Source organism: Dunckerocampus dactyliophorus, chromosome 1 (assembly GCF_027744805.1).
Source record: "Dunckerocampus dactyliophorus isolate RoL2022-P2 chromosome 1, RoL_Ddac_1.1, whole genome shotgun sequence".
NCBI classification, from domain to species: Eukaryota; Metazoa; Chordata; class Actinopteri; order Syngnathiformes; family Syngnathidae; genus Dunckerocampus; species Dunckerocampus dactyliophorus.
In genome coordinates this window covers 26,271,503-26,285,541 of record NC_072819.1, presented here as the reverse complement: position 1 = coordinate 26,285,541, position 14,039 = coordinate 26,271,503, and the positions used below count along the sequence as shown (strand labels likewise).

At 41.3% G+C, this 14,039-nt stretch overlaps 1 protein-coding gene across 2 annotated transcripts in view; it reads left to right on the top strand.

The window, feature by feature from the left end:
- LOC129190005 (kazrin-like) overlaps positions 1-14,039 on the top strand; it is a 209,756-nt gene that overhangs the window by 176,688 nt on the left and 19,029 nt on the right. Inside the window, exons 6-7 of one of the 2 annotated variants that reach the window (XM_054792302.1) lie at positions 12,178-12,314; positions 12,657-12,827. In XM_054792302.1, the coding sequence (XP_054648277.1) occupies positions 12,178-12,314; positions 12,657-12,827 (308 nt within the window). Of the gene's footprint in view, positions 1-12,177; positions 12,315-12,635; positions 12,828-14,039 lie in introns of both variants that reach the window. The other variant, XM_054792293.1, reaches the window with a different exon arrangement.

Below are 14,039 nucleotides of genomic sequence, written 5' to 3'. Positions count from 1 at the left end.
GACATCCTATCTACTGTGATAACAAAATAAGGGTGTCGTAAAAAATTACTTCTTTGACCTGTCTGTTACACCCAAACCAACAGTTGGGTCTGCAGTTGTTCGGGGAAGACTCTATTAATGCCAGCACAGGGACACAGTTCATGGCAAGGATTAGGTTTGAAAACTCCCCATGTTCTAACATTGATGATCTGTTGAGCTCTTATACATCAAGTCTTGTAAATTTTTTTGATACCATTGCTCCTTTCAAGGTTAGAATGGTTAAAAATAGGTAAAAGGCACCATGGAGAAAAGAAGAGTCTGTCAGGGCACAGCAAAGTGCCGGAGAGCCGAACGAAATTGGTGCAAGTCAGACCTCCAGGTTCATTATGAGGTTTACAAAGAAAAGCTACATACTTTCAACCAAACCTTCTGTAGAACAAAATAGGGTTATTTTTCTAAAACCATTACCAACTTTAGCAACAACTCTTACTGTGTTTGCCCCAGTTAACAGATTAACGAACCCTCCAGTTTCACTGCCCTTACAACTCATTTCTACATCTAAGTGCAATGAGTTTGGAACATTCTTTCATGACAAAGTTCAAGGTATAAAAAATGCAATAATTTCCACAACACAAATAACTATTCTGCAGCCAGCTAGCCTCGAGCTGACACATTTCACACCTGTCATTGACAAAACAGTAGAAGAGATTATCTGCAGTCTGGGTCCATCAACGTGCTGCCTTGATGAGTTACCAATTAGATTTCTAGAGTCTGTGCTGAGCAGTTTTCACTCATCTAGTGAACATCTCACTTCAGACTGGAACATTTCCAAAGGCCCTAAAAACTGCTGTCTTGATGCCACATTACTGAACAACTATCGGCCCATATCAAACCTGCCATTCTTGGGAAAAGTCTTAGAAAAGGTTGCATACTAACAGCTTACTGACTTTCTCCTCTCTAACAATGTGTTTGATGCTTTCCAATCAGGCTTTAGGCCCCATCACAGCACTAAGACTACTCTGATGACAAGTGATATCCATCTGAACACAGATGCAGGCAAAGTCTCACTTTTAGTTCTGCTAGACCTGAGTGCTGCCTTTGACACAGTTTGTGACCTTATTACAGCGGCTAGAAAACTGGGTGGGAATCTCTGGTACTGCTCTAAACTGGTTGAAGTCCTATCTGGAGGACAGGAAGTACTTTGTTGGAATTGGTAGCTGTGTCTCAGACTAAATGGCTATGACCTGTGGGGTTCCCCAGGGGTCAATCCTGTGACCCCAATTATTCAATCTGTACATGCTCCTTTTAGGCCAGCTAATACGCAGCTGAAATGTGTCCTACCACAACTATGCAAATGACACTCAGCTGTACGTGTCACTAACGGCCAATAAACATGGTCCTGCAGATTTACTTTGTCACTGCATCAAACAAATCAGTGTGTGGATGCAAAACAACTTTCTCCAGCTAAACTCAGACAAAAGTGAAATAATTGTCTTTGGCCCACAGAAACACAGAGAAAGTGTTATTATATGTTATTATAGCCACCTTGAGACTCTTTCCTAAAACCTAATCACCAGGTTATAAATCTAGATGTAATAAATCTAATAATAAATCTAGAGTCCTACGAAGAACACACAACCTCATCAAGGACAGCACACATCCACAACATTCATTATTCACACTCATACCGTCAGGCAGACGCTACAGGAGTTTGAAGTCCAGGACCACAAGGCTGGCAAACAGCTTTTACCCACAGGCCATCAGGCTTCTCAACGAAGCACTCACACACGCCGCACGCAACACACGCACACACTCATAACACTGAACATATTATTGTTGCTTTTAATTTATTGGTATTAATGTTTCTTCTGTTCTTGATGCTTTTAATTTATTGGTATTGATTTATTCTTCTGTTCTTATTCATTTTCTTGTGTTTTCTTTCTTTTTTTTTGCGAGAATGAACAGAATAAGAATTTCATTGCGTAGTATAACTACCTGTTTTACTGTGCATATGACAATAAAACTCTTGAATCTTGAATCTTCGATAATAGACTCAGACCTGAACTTTAACAGCTACATTAAATCAATAACATCATCAGTTGTTTACCACCTAAAAACATTGCAAAAAACAAGGTAATAGTGACTTAGATTTAGAGAGACTAATTCATGTCTTTGTCTCCAGCAGGCTAGACTACTGTAGCAGCCTTTTCACCAGGCTCTCTAAACGAGCTGTAAAACAGCTGCAGTACATCCACAATGCTGCTGCTTGAGTCCTGACTAGAACCAAGAAATATGACCATAATAGTCCAGTACTCAGGTCTCTGCACTGGCTTCCTGTCACTCAGAGAACAGACAGAGAATAAACAGCTCTGCTTGTATACAAGTCTTTTCATGGTCTCGTGCCAAAGTACACCTCGGACATGAGAGCCGAGGTGAGGCGTCGTCCACCGAGCTCCATGGGCACCCCCATCGATCCTGCTAGGGGGTCACTGCAGACCAGATACAGGCAGGTTCTTTCTGGGTTGCGTGTAGTCGATATTGGTCTCAGACGTGGAATCGATGTGATGCCAGCAGGTCTCTATTCTTCAGCGTGTTCACTGTCCTGCTCGGTTGTCCAGGCAGATAGCGAGATCAATTAGCACAACCAAGGTAGTGGTGTCGTCTCGCACCGCCAACTCTTCCTTAACACGGACGTTGAGGGCCTTGCGAAAGATTCCCAAGATTCCCTGCAACGCCACCTCATCATAGCCACTTTCAGCTGCTAATTCCCTCCAGTCAATGGAGAACGCCGCCACCGAGCGTCCTTTCTGTCTGATATCAAGTAGCTGGCTTCCCACTTCTCTACCACTAATGGGGTGATCAATTCTTATTTCTGACAAAAATACTGGAAGAGAGAAGCAAGTGGCGGGGTTGGCTTTGCCACCGCTACGGCGCATGCGGCATCCTTATCAGTAAGTAAACTCATTTTTAATGCCACCTTGGACTGGTCTGAGGCAAATGTGCCTGGCTGTTGCTCAAAAACTAAGGAACATTGGTTAAGGAACTGTTCACAAGAGATCAACTGTCCGGAAAATCGAGGAGGATCTGGGATATTGGGATCGCGGTGCGGTGTGGCCGTGGGGGCTGAGTTAGTTTATCCATAATCGAATAATAAAGATGAAATTTGCATCTTTGTGTGTGGTTTGAAACGTGACCATTGTTTTTTTCTACATTCCCGCTACACCCCTCACCATTAGCGGTTTAGCAAAGCATCGGCTCAAGTATGCTGTGTGTGTCATTGCGAGCGGACTCACTGCCGCACGCACAAGGGGCTTCAAAGTCTATAAACGTATAAACTTTGCATAGAACATGCCCACAAATGTTGCTCACATTGAAGTTACGGATGTCCACAATCTCCTGGTGTAAAGTATTCATTACATGAGGCACCATATTTGCAGAAATGGCTTGTTAAATTCAGCAATGTTGCTTGTCGCAATTTTGGGACTTTGGCGCTTAAAGTGTTAAGTGGGTCCAGGGGGTCTGGAGTATGTGTGTGTGTGTTTGTGTGCGCGCACGCATGTGTGTAGGACGACAACAGGAAATTCCCTAAGAGTTTGTCTCTGTCACAGGCAAAGGAAAGGCAAAGGAATTTGCTTTATTAGGGCAACAGAACGGAGGATAATATGATACAAAGAAGGATTAGGGCCATACTGGAAAGGAAAACAATATGAGAAAAGCTGTAAAGTTACAAAAATAAAGTTGTACTGTTCCAACAGTAAAGTTGAAGTTATTTGAAAACTGTTGTAATAATACAATGAGGAAGTCATCATTATAACAAGTGATTTTTGTAAAAAAAAAAAAAAAAAAGGTTGCCATATATATATTAATCGGGTGATAAAATTCTGGCTTTTTCTCATACATTTTTTTCTCAAAATTGTATGACTTTATTTCTGTAATTACAACTTTATTCTTGCAATTGTATTACTTCGTATGTATGTTTCTATTTCAGTCATAACCTATGTAGCAGCCTTTTATACACAAGCAAACTGTTTTTCACCCACTTCCATTAATCTGCAAAAATACGCTGCACGTGGACATAAAAATATAAATCAAATACATAAATCAAATCTAAACATATAAATTAAACATAATTTATATTTGTTTATTCTGATGACACCAAACATTTCCTCTGATTTGTGTTTTACATGAACATTGGGGATGCTCTGATCAGGGTTTTATGCTGCCTATTGCGACACGATCATCCATGAGTGATATTGGCCGATACGATACTGATAACATGGATTGACTGTACATTTTTCAATTTATTTATGATGAGTGGTACTGGTCAGGGACGGCGTTACACAATTCCAAGAGCCCCTGGCAAATAGGTAATTATTAAGAAATAAACGTTTGGCCAGATTCTTTTTTTGTATACATTTTTTGTATATTTGACATAAACCTGAATTTAATTTGATACATGTTTTGGAGTAATACGAATACCTGTACATACTCACTTTGATGCAAGAATAGTCGGACAGAGATAGGTTTGTAAGGAAGGGATCAAAGATGCTGGCATCCATTGTCAAGTTCAATACAAGACACGCCATTTTGTTGGCAAACCTACGTGACACAGCAGACATGTAGGATTTGCCGCCACACGCCGATCGTTTTTTGTGGTCGGCTTTGAAAGGCGTTTATCGGCATATTCCAATCACATGTTTTTTTTACCGAACCGATATTGATTGGTGGCTGATCGACTGAAGCATATGAGTATGCTAATAAACATACATGTTCATTTGTACACTGCTTCTAAAACCCACTGACAACTAAAAATGTATAGTGCTGACTTTAAAGCATGCTTTTTTCAATTTGTATGGACATTCTAGATAGCTAGTACAGTATGTACCTTCCTATGATGTATTTCCTTAGTGGTGCCTGCAGCTCCAAAATCAAGTAGTGAGGATGGTTTTTGCTTTTTCAATGTGTAATGAGGCACCATTAAGGGATCAAAGTACAGCTCTCTTGGCTCCCACATGTGTCAATGTGTCGGTTTAAAAAAAAATGTACACACTTTCACTTGCAGATGGTGACAAAGACTTATCTTAATAATGTACTTTTAATAGGAACTTAAGCTGCATTAAGCTATGACAAGGGTCAAATACCATAGCTGAGTTGTGTTGATGCAAACATTATTCATTTTAATTGAAATATGTCAGAACCACCTATTTTTAGTGATGTTTTAATAATATTGTTTTTTTATTCCACTGACGGATACATTGGCTAGTTGCAAACCACATTGAATGTTAAAGGTAAACTGCCCTTTTTTTAATTTTCCCCATCATCCACTGCTAGCACGTGGGCGCTAATAATCCACGTACGGGGGATTCACGTATTCAGCCTATAAAGCCCTCTAAAAAAACCTCCAACTATGTTTTAAATAAATACTGTGACCATGTAGTAATAGGCACATCCATGATAATGTGTAATACTTACAGTATTTTGCTGTATTTTGGTCATTTCAAGCATTGCCGCAACTTCTTTCCTGGGAGCATTGATTTCACAGAGCCCATGGCAATGATCTCTACTTCCATCAACAACAACAGCACAGAATGCGCATTTGCTACCATTAATCGTGGCAGACATCGTGAGGGCCGCCGGCACTGACTACTTTTTACTTTTACTCCCCCCAGGCAGAGAATAAAGCTGCTGGGTGCTAGCCAGATCCAGCTATAGTGAAACACTAAGCCATTCTCGTAGCGTTATCATGTAGCACTAGTGCTAAACGTTTCATGGACAAATAAGAACATAACAAAATAGTCACATATTGTACAATGTCCGCAGTGCCAGTAGCTAGTGTTACATCTGGGTAGTGGCCTAAGACCCTGTGAGTGAAGTGCTGTGTCACTACACCACTAAAGTAGTTTTTTAGTGTTAGCTCCTACAATAACAATGTCGCTGTAGCTTGGTTAATATGCAGGTCATGTTATTTAAATAGAACATTGTTGGAGGTTTTTGGAGGGGTTTTTTTAGAAGCTTTACAGGCAAAATAGGTGAATCCCCATTGCCTGCATTGTTAGCTGCCTCATGCTAGCAGTTTTTCTCTACTTAGAACACACAAACTGCCTTGCTGTCCAGTTTCCAATGGGAGATGTTGAAGCTCTGCTTCAGAATGTCACAGTGCAGCTTCCCAGTGCCGGCAGAACTCATGCAATGACTGACAGAGTTGGCATGCTCTCCTCAGACATCACTAATGTGGCATCTTTCATTGGCTTCAGTGCTTTGAGTACCTCCTCTGCACATGTGATGTCAGTCTCAGTCAATGTGAATATGTCCTTTTCATTCTTTCTCACTTCATTGGAAAGGAGTGTTGCAGTCATGTCAAAGGAGCTGTTCCATCTTGTGATCACATCTGTAATGAGTCTATGTTTTGGTAGCTCCAGTTGGGCTTCTTTGAGCTGTAGCTGATGATTTGCGATGGTACCGCATCTGAAGAATCCAATAACACGTCTAATTCTGCCAAGCAGCCTGGCCACTGCTGGTAGTGTGAGTGTTTCTGTGGCGTGAGGTTAAGACTGTGTGCAAAACACTGAATGTGCGGCATCTCTGCCAGTCCAACCGCCACAGCCATGTTGGGAGCATTGTCAGTAATGCACTGTTATTGTTACGGATGACTTGGTGGCCCTGGAAGTCCAGGCATCACATGTTAATGCAACTCTCTCGGCAAAATGAAGATCATCCAGCACGTCGCTTTTGACTTCTCTGTACAATCGTGGCAAAACAACGTCAGTGAGGTGTTGGTGGGACGGCATGGAATAACGGGGTTCTAAAGTGTTCATCATGTAACGAAAGCCATCACCTTCCACAGAGCTCAGAGGACCCATGTCTTTGCACATACACCATATTTTCACGACCATAAGGCACACTTAAAAGTCTTAAATTTTGTCCAAAATGGGCGGTGCGCCTTATAATGCAGAGCGCTGTATGTGTGTACCGAGTTCCAAAATCTGTAAGTGTTGCTGTGTGACTTTTATGAACGCTCCGCTCAACTGTGAGCGTCTCCTGCCGACACGCTGCTTGTATAGAGGAAAGGTGGACGTGATTGAGGACGCTGAAGGCACGCCCCAGTAGTTATATAAGTATATTTTATGAAATGGCGCTATCTGTCCGTCCCGGCAAGGACTACCGTGGCGCAGCAACATTCAGCGGATTACAAGCAAAGCTGGCCATCTTCCGCTCCTACTGCAGTAAAAACATTGCAGACAACTACTACCCAACTACATCACCAACATGGACGACGTGCCGCTCACTTTTGACATCACACACAACGGGGCACGAGAAGTCGGCTTTTACTGTTGTGCTTGGTTACCATGGTAATGGACAGAAACTGCTACCTGTGGTGGTTTTTAAGAGGAAGAAAAGTTTCCAGCCGGTCCAATCAAAGGGGTTGGAAGGCCGAGTGCGTCACAAGTGCAGCAAATTAACTTGGAGCTTAACTTAATTCCGGGAGGCTTGACGAGGGAACCACAACTGCTGGACATCGGCGTAAACACGGCGCTTAAATTGAAGTTGCGAGCGGCGTGGGAGCTATAGATGACAGCTAGTGAACACAGCTTCACTAACACTGGGAGGTAGCGCCGTGCAAGTTTCGCCACTATTTGTGAATGTATGTAAACACGGCGTTTAAAGTTAAGTTGCGAGCGGTGTGGGAGGGATGAATGACAGCTAGCGAACACAGCGTCACGAATGGATTGTGGATGCTTGGGCTAACGCGTCTGATGCACTGTTGTTTGAGCTTTCACGAAAGCCAGCATCATTTCTGAGGCGCCGCACAGCAACGAGACTGACTGACAATGACGACAGGGAACCTGGCGTGTTTGATGGAGAATTTGCCCCACTGTTTATTTGGGATACAAAAGATGAGGACTTTGATGGATGTGTGGACGAGAATAGGTGAAAAATAACATGAGTGCATTGTTAAATACTTCAGTAAAGTACAACCAAACTCAATTTTGCTCTCGCTGGCTTTTTAAAAACAAACAATAGCAAGCATGCTAGCGTATTGTAACGTCGGTGGGAGCACTTCCTGTGTTTTGGTGCAAATGCTCTTAAAGTTACATTTTTGAGCTACATAGTTGTTAGTTATTGTTCTGCAACAGTAGCGGGAGTGTCTTGTCTGTTTTTGTGTTGCTGTGTGACGTTTTTAGTAGTGCACCATGACTGAGACTGTTGTGTTGAGTGATGACATCCTGATTTCAAGTGGGTTTGATAAACTGAATGAGAGTTCTGCTCTTAATTTATCTAAAGAAATAAAGCATTGTCGCTTCCTCACTGATTTCTGAGCGTCACTGTATATTTTAGCGTGCATACCTGCGCCCAATAATACGGTGCGCCTTGTGTATGTGTTAAATACAAAAATAGCACCTGTAACTGAGACTGCGCCTTTTAATACGGTGCACTTTATGCCCGTGAAAATACGGTAGTAAGTCACTAAGTGTGTTATTTTGGTGGCACACGGTGAGCTTGAAGACAACTTGGCTAAATTAGCTTGTTCAAGAGTTAGTTGAGACGAGGTCGTTGCTTGTTTTCCCTTTACCTCCACTTCGCCGTGATGTCTGGCAACATGTGCAAGGAGGTTCGTGGTGTTTCCGCAGTATTTGATTCTCGCGTGACACATTTTGCAGATGGCGTGGCTTTTGTCATAATCTGGACCTCCGTCTGTTGTGCTGTAAAAGCCAAAACGAGTCCACATTGCAGATTTATAAATGTGCTTCGGAGCATCTTGTAATTCCTTCACCATACTGAAACTTTAGCTGTTCTCTTGACAGAATATAGTGTAAAGATACCACCCTGGGGTAACTGTTGTCAACGCTGCAAACTAGTGACCAGGAGTGTAAGTGCTGGACAAAAAAGGCGCTACAATGAATACATTGTTAACCCCCAAAATACATATATAAACATCGATTTGAACGCATTTTGAATCGATATGAGAATCGTGCGATGTGATATCGCGATATATCGCCAAATCCATTATTTTCAACACCCCTACTGACTACTCTAAAGTTTCATTTGTATAGGATTGTCACTTGAGAAGACATACTATCTCTGCGTACATACTGTATCTGCAGTATATGTATACTGTCTTTGTTCTTCATCAAACCAAGATGACGCACATCATCCATTTTGATTAAACATGCATTCAGGTTATAGACGTACTGACTGTCAATGGGCCCTTTTACCGGGTTACAGTGGGCATCTTGTCTTGTGTCAAAAGACATCAGGCGGATGGCGGCAGCCCAACAGTCACAGGTGCAGGATGTTTGGCCGCCGCAGTGTTTTCAGCTCATCTCAACAGCTTCTTTGATTTCACTCAGGCAGGTGCGACGAGCTTTTCTCTTTTTCTCTGCCTCTCCGCCTCTGAGGGTGCTTCCCTCCGGGCAAGTCCTATCAGAATGTGTTCAAGAAGTGGGCTAACATGCAGTGTTGAGTATTAAACTCTGAAACTGGTGTATGGGATCATTGACCACTCTGGGGTTCTGGTCGGACACACAGTCATCGAATGGACTCATCAACTTTGACTGTGGACTTTGTAATGGACACACACATTACTTTAGTTCAGTATCTGAAATGCACAAGTACAAGATCTTGTTATTGTTCTGGCATCTAATGAAATAAACTCAGTGCCTGCATCTTATATGCATAAAAAATGAATATTAACAATGGCAGCAAATACACTTGCATATAATAAACTGCAGTCTTAAATCAGGATGTGCAGGTTAGCCCCCAATAGCAAATTAATTTATCAGTCATTCTATTTATGAAATAAGCACAGCTTTCATTCCGACTATGATGATATCAGAACATCAATAAAGCATCTCACACACTTAGGAGAAGCCATTAATGCTTCAAATATGTCTACACCGTAAAATCCATTAGTTAACCTTACTTAAAAAAAACATGCAAAATGTTTGCCTTGAAAAAAACAAGTAAATGGAACTTAATAGTTACATTTTATTTGGTACACTCAAGTGAGATTAACTTTTTTTAATAAGTTTGTTGTACTTATTTGAGTTTAGAGTGCTATTGGACTTTACAGTGTAGTTTTGCTATCTTGTTGGGCGAGCGGGCTGACTTAGTTGTCTTCACCTCTACCGGTGTGGTGATATTTTTGTTTTTTTGCCTTTTTTATTTGTGTGAAACTATTTTTATACTATTTGACTTTGACTTAAATTTAATGATATTCATGTTTTGGAGTCGTACGAATAAATGGAAACAAATTGTTCTTGTTCTTAATTTTTTTTACATAAAAATTAACAGAATAAATAAATATCTTTCTTAAATTAAAAAATCTAACTGTGGCGGTCCAAATTTATTTGTAGCGGGCCACCACAAATAAATGAATGTGTGGGAAATGGGAAATGGGAGCTTCGTACACAAATACATTTTACCAAGCATATGCTAATTTAAACCGAAGCCTAATGGCTAATGACTAACCTGAAACAAACACTGGGGGAATTTTAAAATGCTACGTAAAACATTTTCTGTAGATTTAATAAAGCTTTTATAATGCCTGCAATAATGACTGATTGTTTTGAAATTAGAACAGCCTGGAAAAACATTAAGTGCAAGTGTATACTCTTAAAATCCTTTGAAACTCTCGTTAGAGAGTGACAGACGGGGCAAATGTTGTCCTTGTACGACATTCCAGCTCCCCGAGCAGCCTCCCTAGATGCAGCTCATGAAAGTGGAGCTGTTAAAAAGTTAATTAATGACACACAGCTGCCTCGGAGTGCAAAAGAGGTAAACAAAGAAAGGTACATTAAGAGGGGAAATGTCATGAGCTATCCAACAGTCAGGGGTGGCTGCTGTGCTGTCGACAAATAACAGCCAAGTGACGAGGACAAAGACGGTTTGGACGCTGTGCGAATACATAAAATGTTCATAATACAAATGCTTTGTTAGTTTGGAAAGATAACTGCGTGGAAGCTGTCAGAGGATGTCAGGGGGAATAAAAACCATGCATGAAGAGATAAGAGAACACCGACGGCAAACGGGAAAGGGAAAAAAAAGAGTCGATGTTGTCTTTGAGACACTTGAAGCCTTTCTGAATAAACATGTTGATTATTTATCATTATGCGTGGGTGACTTGCTGCAGAGGCATAGTGTGACAAAGACACTGAAGAACAGACAGACTGATGGTCTGCATGAATCACCACCTTATATACAGCCATTGTAGTTTTTTTCTAATAACTGAAAATAACATTTGTTGTTTGTCCTGCAATTGGCTGGAGTCCAGTCCAGGGTGTACCTAGCCTCTCGCCCAGAGTCAGCTGGGATAGGCTCCATCCAGCATACCCCCGTGACCCTAGTGAGGACAAGGAGCATAGAAAATGGATGGATGTAAATATAATTTGTGGCGCCCTCTATGGGTCCCACCCATTCTCTTGTTTATCAATCATCTTGCTCACATTTTACAGACATGTGATGGTCAGTCCCCAAAATTTGTGTACCAATTTCGGTGGTACTTTGGTTGAACACCTGCAGTGGGTGTTTTGTAGAGTGCATTGAACTGTGTGGTCAATTTTGAGGCAATCCGACTTATGCTCATTCAGACTTTGGGTTTAATGATATGTAATGAACTTTATTCATCACATATACAATCTACAGTGAAATTCGTCTCTGCATTTAATCCATCGTCCTGACGAGCAGTGGGCAGCCACTGTGCAGCGCCTGGAGACGAGGTTGTCGGTCAGCATCTTGGTCAGTGTCATCTGTGTGGGCGACACTGGGAAAAGTGGGTGAAGTGTCTTGCCCAGGGACACAACAGCAGTGACTTGGATGGACTACTAAACAGTGACTTGGATTAAACAATGTTAGATCGATATGTGTCATCCTGAATGGAAACATAGCTGGACACAGATCGATGTAGTTGGATGATAGGAATATAAATCGATGCATCGAAGTATCGATGAATCGTTACACGCCTACATACAGTACATGCACACATACGTACCTTGACAGCTTAAAAAGGTCGCATAATGAAAGTATTTGCTCATGATATTTTTTAATAATCATCCAGTAATCTAGTCCTGGAAAGTTGTAAAACAATGCGGATACAGTACAACACATTTGTCATGCTAAAAAAATACAGTATGTCTGTACTACTTCTGTACACTACTGTAATACTAATGCCCTCTCGCTTCCTCTCTCTTCTTCATTCAGCCATGAAGTCAGACCGTAAGCGTCTTAAGGCGGAAAAGGCAGACCTGGTGAACCAGATGCAGCAAGTTTATTCCACGCTGGAAAGCCGTGAGGAGCAGCTCCGCGATTTCATCCGCAACTACGACCAGCACAGAAAAGTATGACACAAACTGAACAAAAATCCTTTTTTTATAGGATTTTCTTTAACATCAGGTTTCTTTCTATAGTTTGCTGTCTTTTCCAAAATAGCACTTTTTCTCCTTGAAAGCATCAGCAAGCATCCAGTCAGATCCATTATATGTCATCCCATTTTTACACCCAGCCTCAAAGTGACATATTGGATTGGTATCTAGGATTGCTATCATATGCTACAATTTATCAAACTGCATTATGGTCATCAAGTCAGTGATAATATCTTTCAACAAGAATGCACCTTTTGAGAGAATTGAAGTTTTTTGTGATGTCTGCAACAACTTCAGGCTCTAGTCTGTCTCCACCAGGAGAGCGAGGATGCAGTGAAGGCTCTCGCCAAAGAGAAAGACATGCTGGAGAGAGAGAAGTGGGACCTGCGGCGGCAAACCAAAGAAGCCACCGAGCACACGGGGATTCTTCGCACTCAGCTTGACCTCAAAGAAAACCGCATCAAAGAGCTGGAGGCTGAATTGGCCATGGTGAGATGGGAGATAGAGAAAATTATCATTTCTGAACCACATAGTATTGGACAATATACCATATTTATGGTTATCACTGGTTTGCGACTTCCTGTTTTATGGAAGATGACAAAAGGCATTACCATTCTGATTCTTCAGTGAAATTAACTATTGATTTCCTAGTGGCTCAAACGGCAAAAAGTGAAGGAATTCCTCAAATCTACACCAAAATGTAATGCTTCTTTGGGCCATCCACCACCTCTCTACAATGTTTTGTGGAACTTCATTGTGTTCATTTTGCATTCAAAGACACACCAACCAAGAACCATGTGGTGATCAATACACAGCATGGCATTCAGGAGAGCAGAACTACAAATTTGAATCAGCACCCTCTATTGCAGGGTTTCAACCATGTGACCCAGAGGCATTTTGCATCACTTCCGGTGTTGACAACTTGGCGACTTTGTCGCTAAATCTGATGACATTCCAAACCCTCTTGCAACATATTTTCTCAAAAGTGACTCGCGGCAAATTTAGCGACTTTTTCTGGAGTCATTTGAGAATTTTCTGGTATTTGGGGGCTTAAAAGCACGTATTGATCTGCAGTTTGTGTTCTCACTGAGCAGCAGCCGGTGCTGCGGAGAGGTCCGCCCCTTCCCAAAGCAGTCACAATCCGGCAGTTTCCGCGGCACACAGAGAGCATAGTGGAGCTCTACGCATCCATGAATTGCTACCAATAGCTCGCCACCCGATTTTGAGTACCTCACCAAGGGTCAAAGAATATTGGCTCCAAAATGTTTATAACCCTTCAAGTCAGACACGATGCCTCTATTTAATTACAAAATAACAAAATAACAAAATAACATTATTACAATGATCACACTGTTTTGAGTGGAGATCGGCTTTGTAAATGTAGTTCAACTGAAATGGTTCCGATCATATTAATAAAACACAAATAGCTCACATCTCCTTTCTTTTTGTCAAAGTAGCTTTAATAGTGATGTAAGTTGGAGACCCCTGCTCTATTCCCACCTCCTGTATATGCCACATTATATTAAACATCATTCATGATTCATTAATGACTTGAAATTCATTGGAAAACATAATGGTCTACCTTCAATTTATTCACACTATTTTTCCTATAATAAACAATAAAAATTCAAGTAATCTGTCAAGAAGTCAAAGCTGACAGTGTTATTAAACCTTTATTAACTGTACAGGCAATATTTGTAA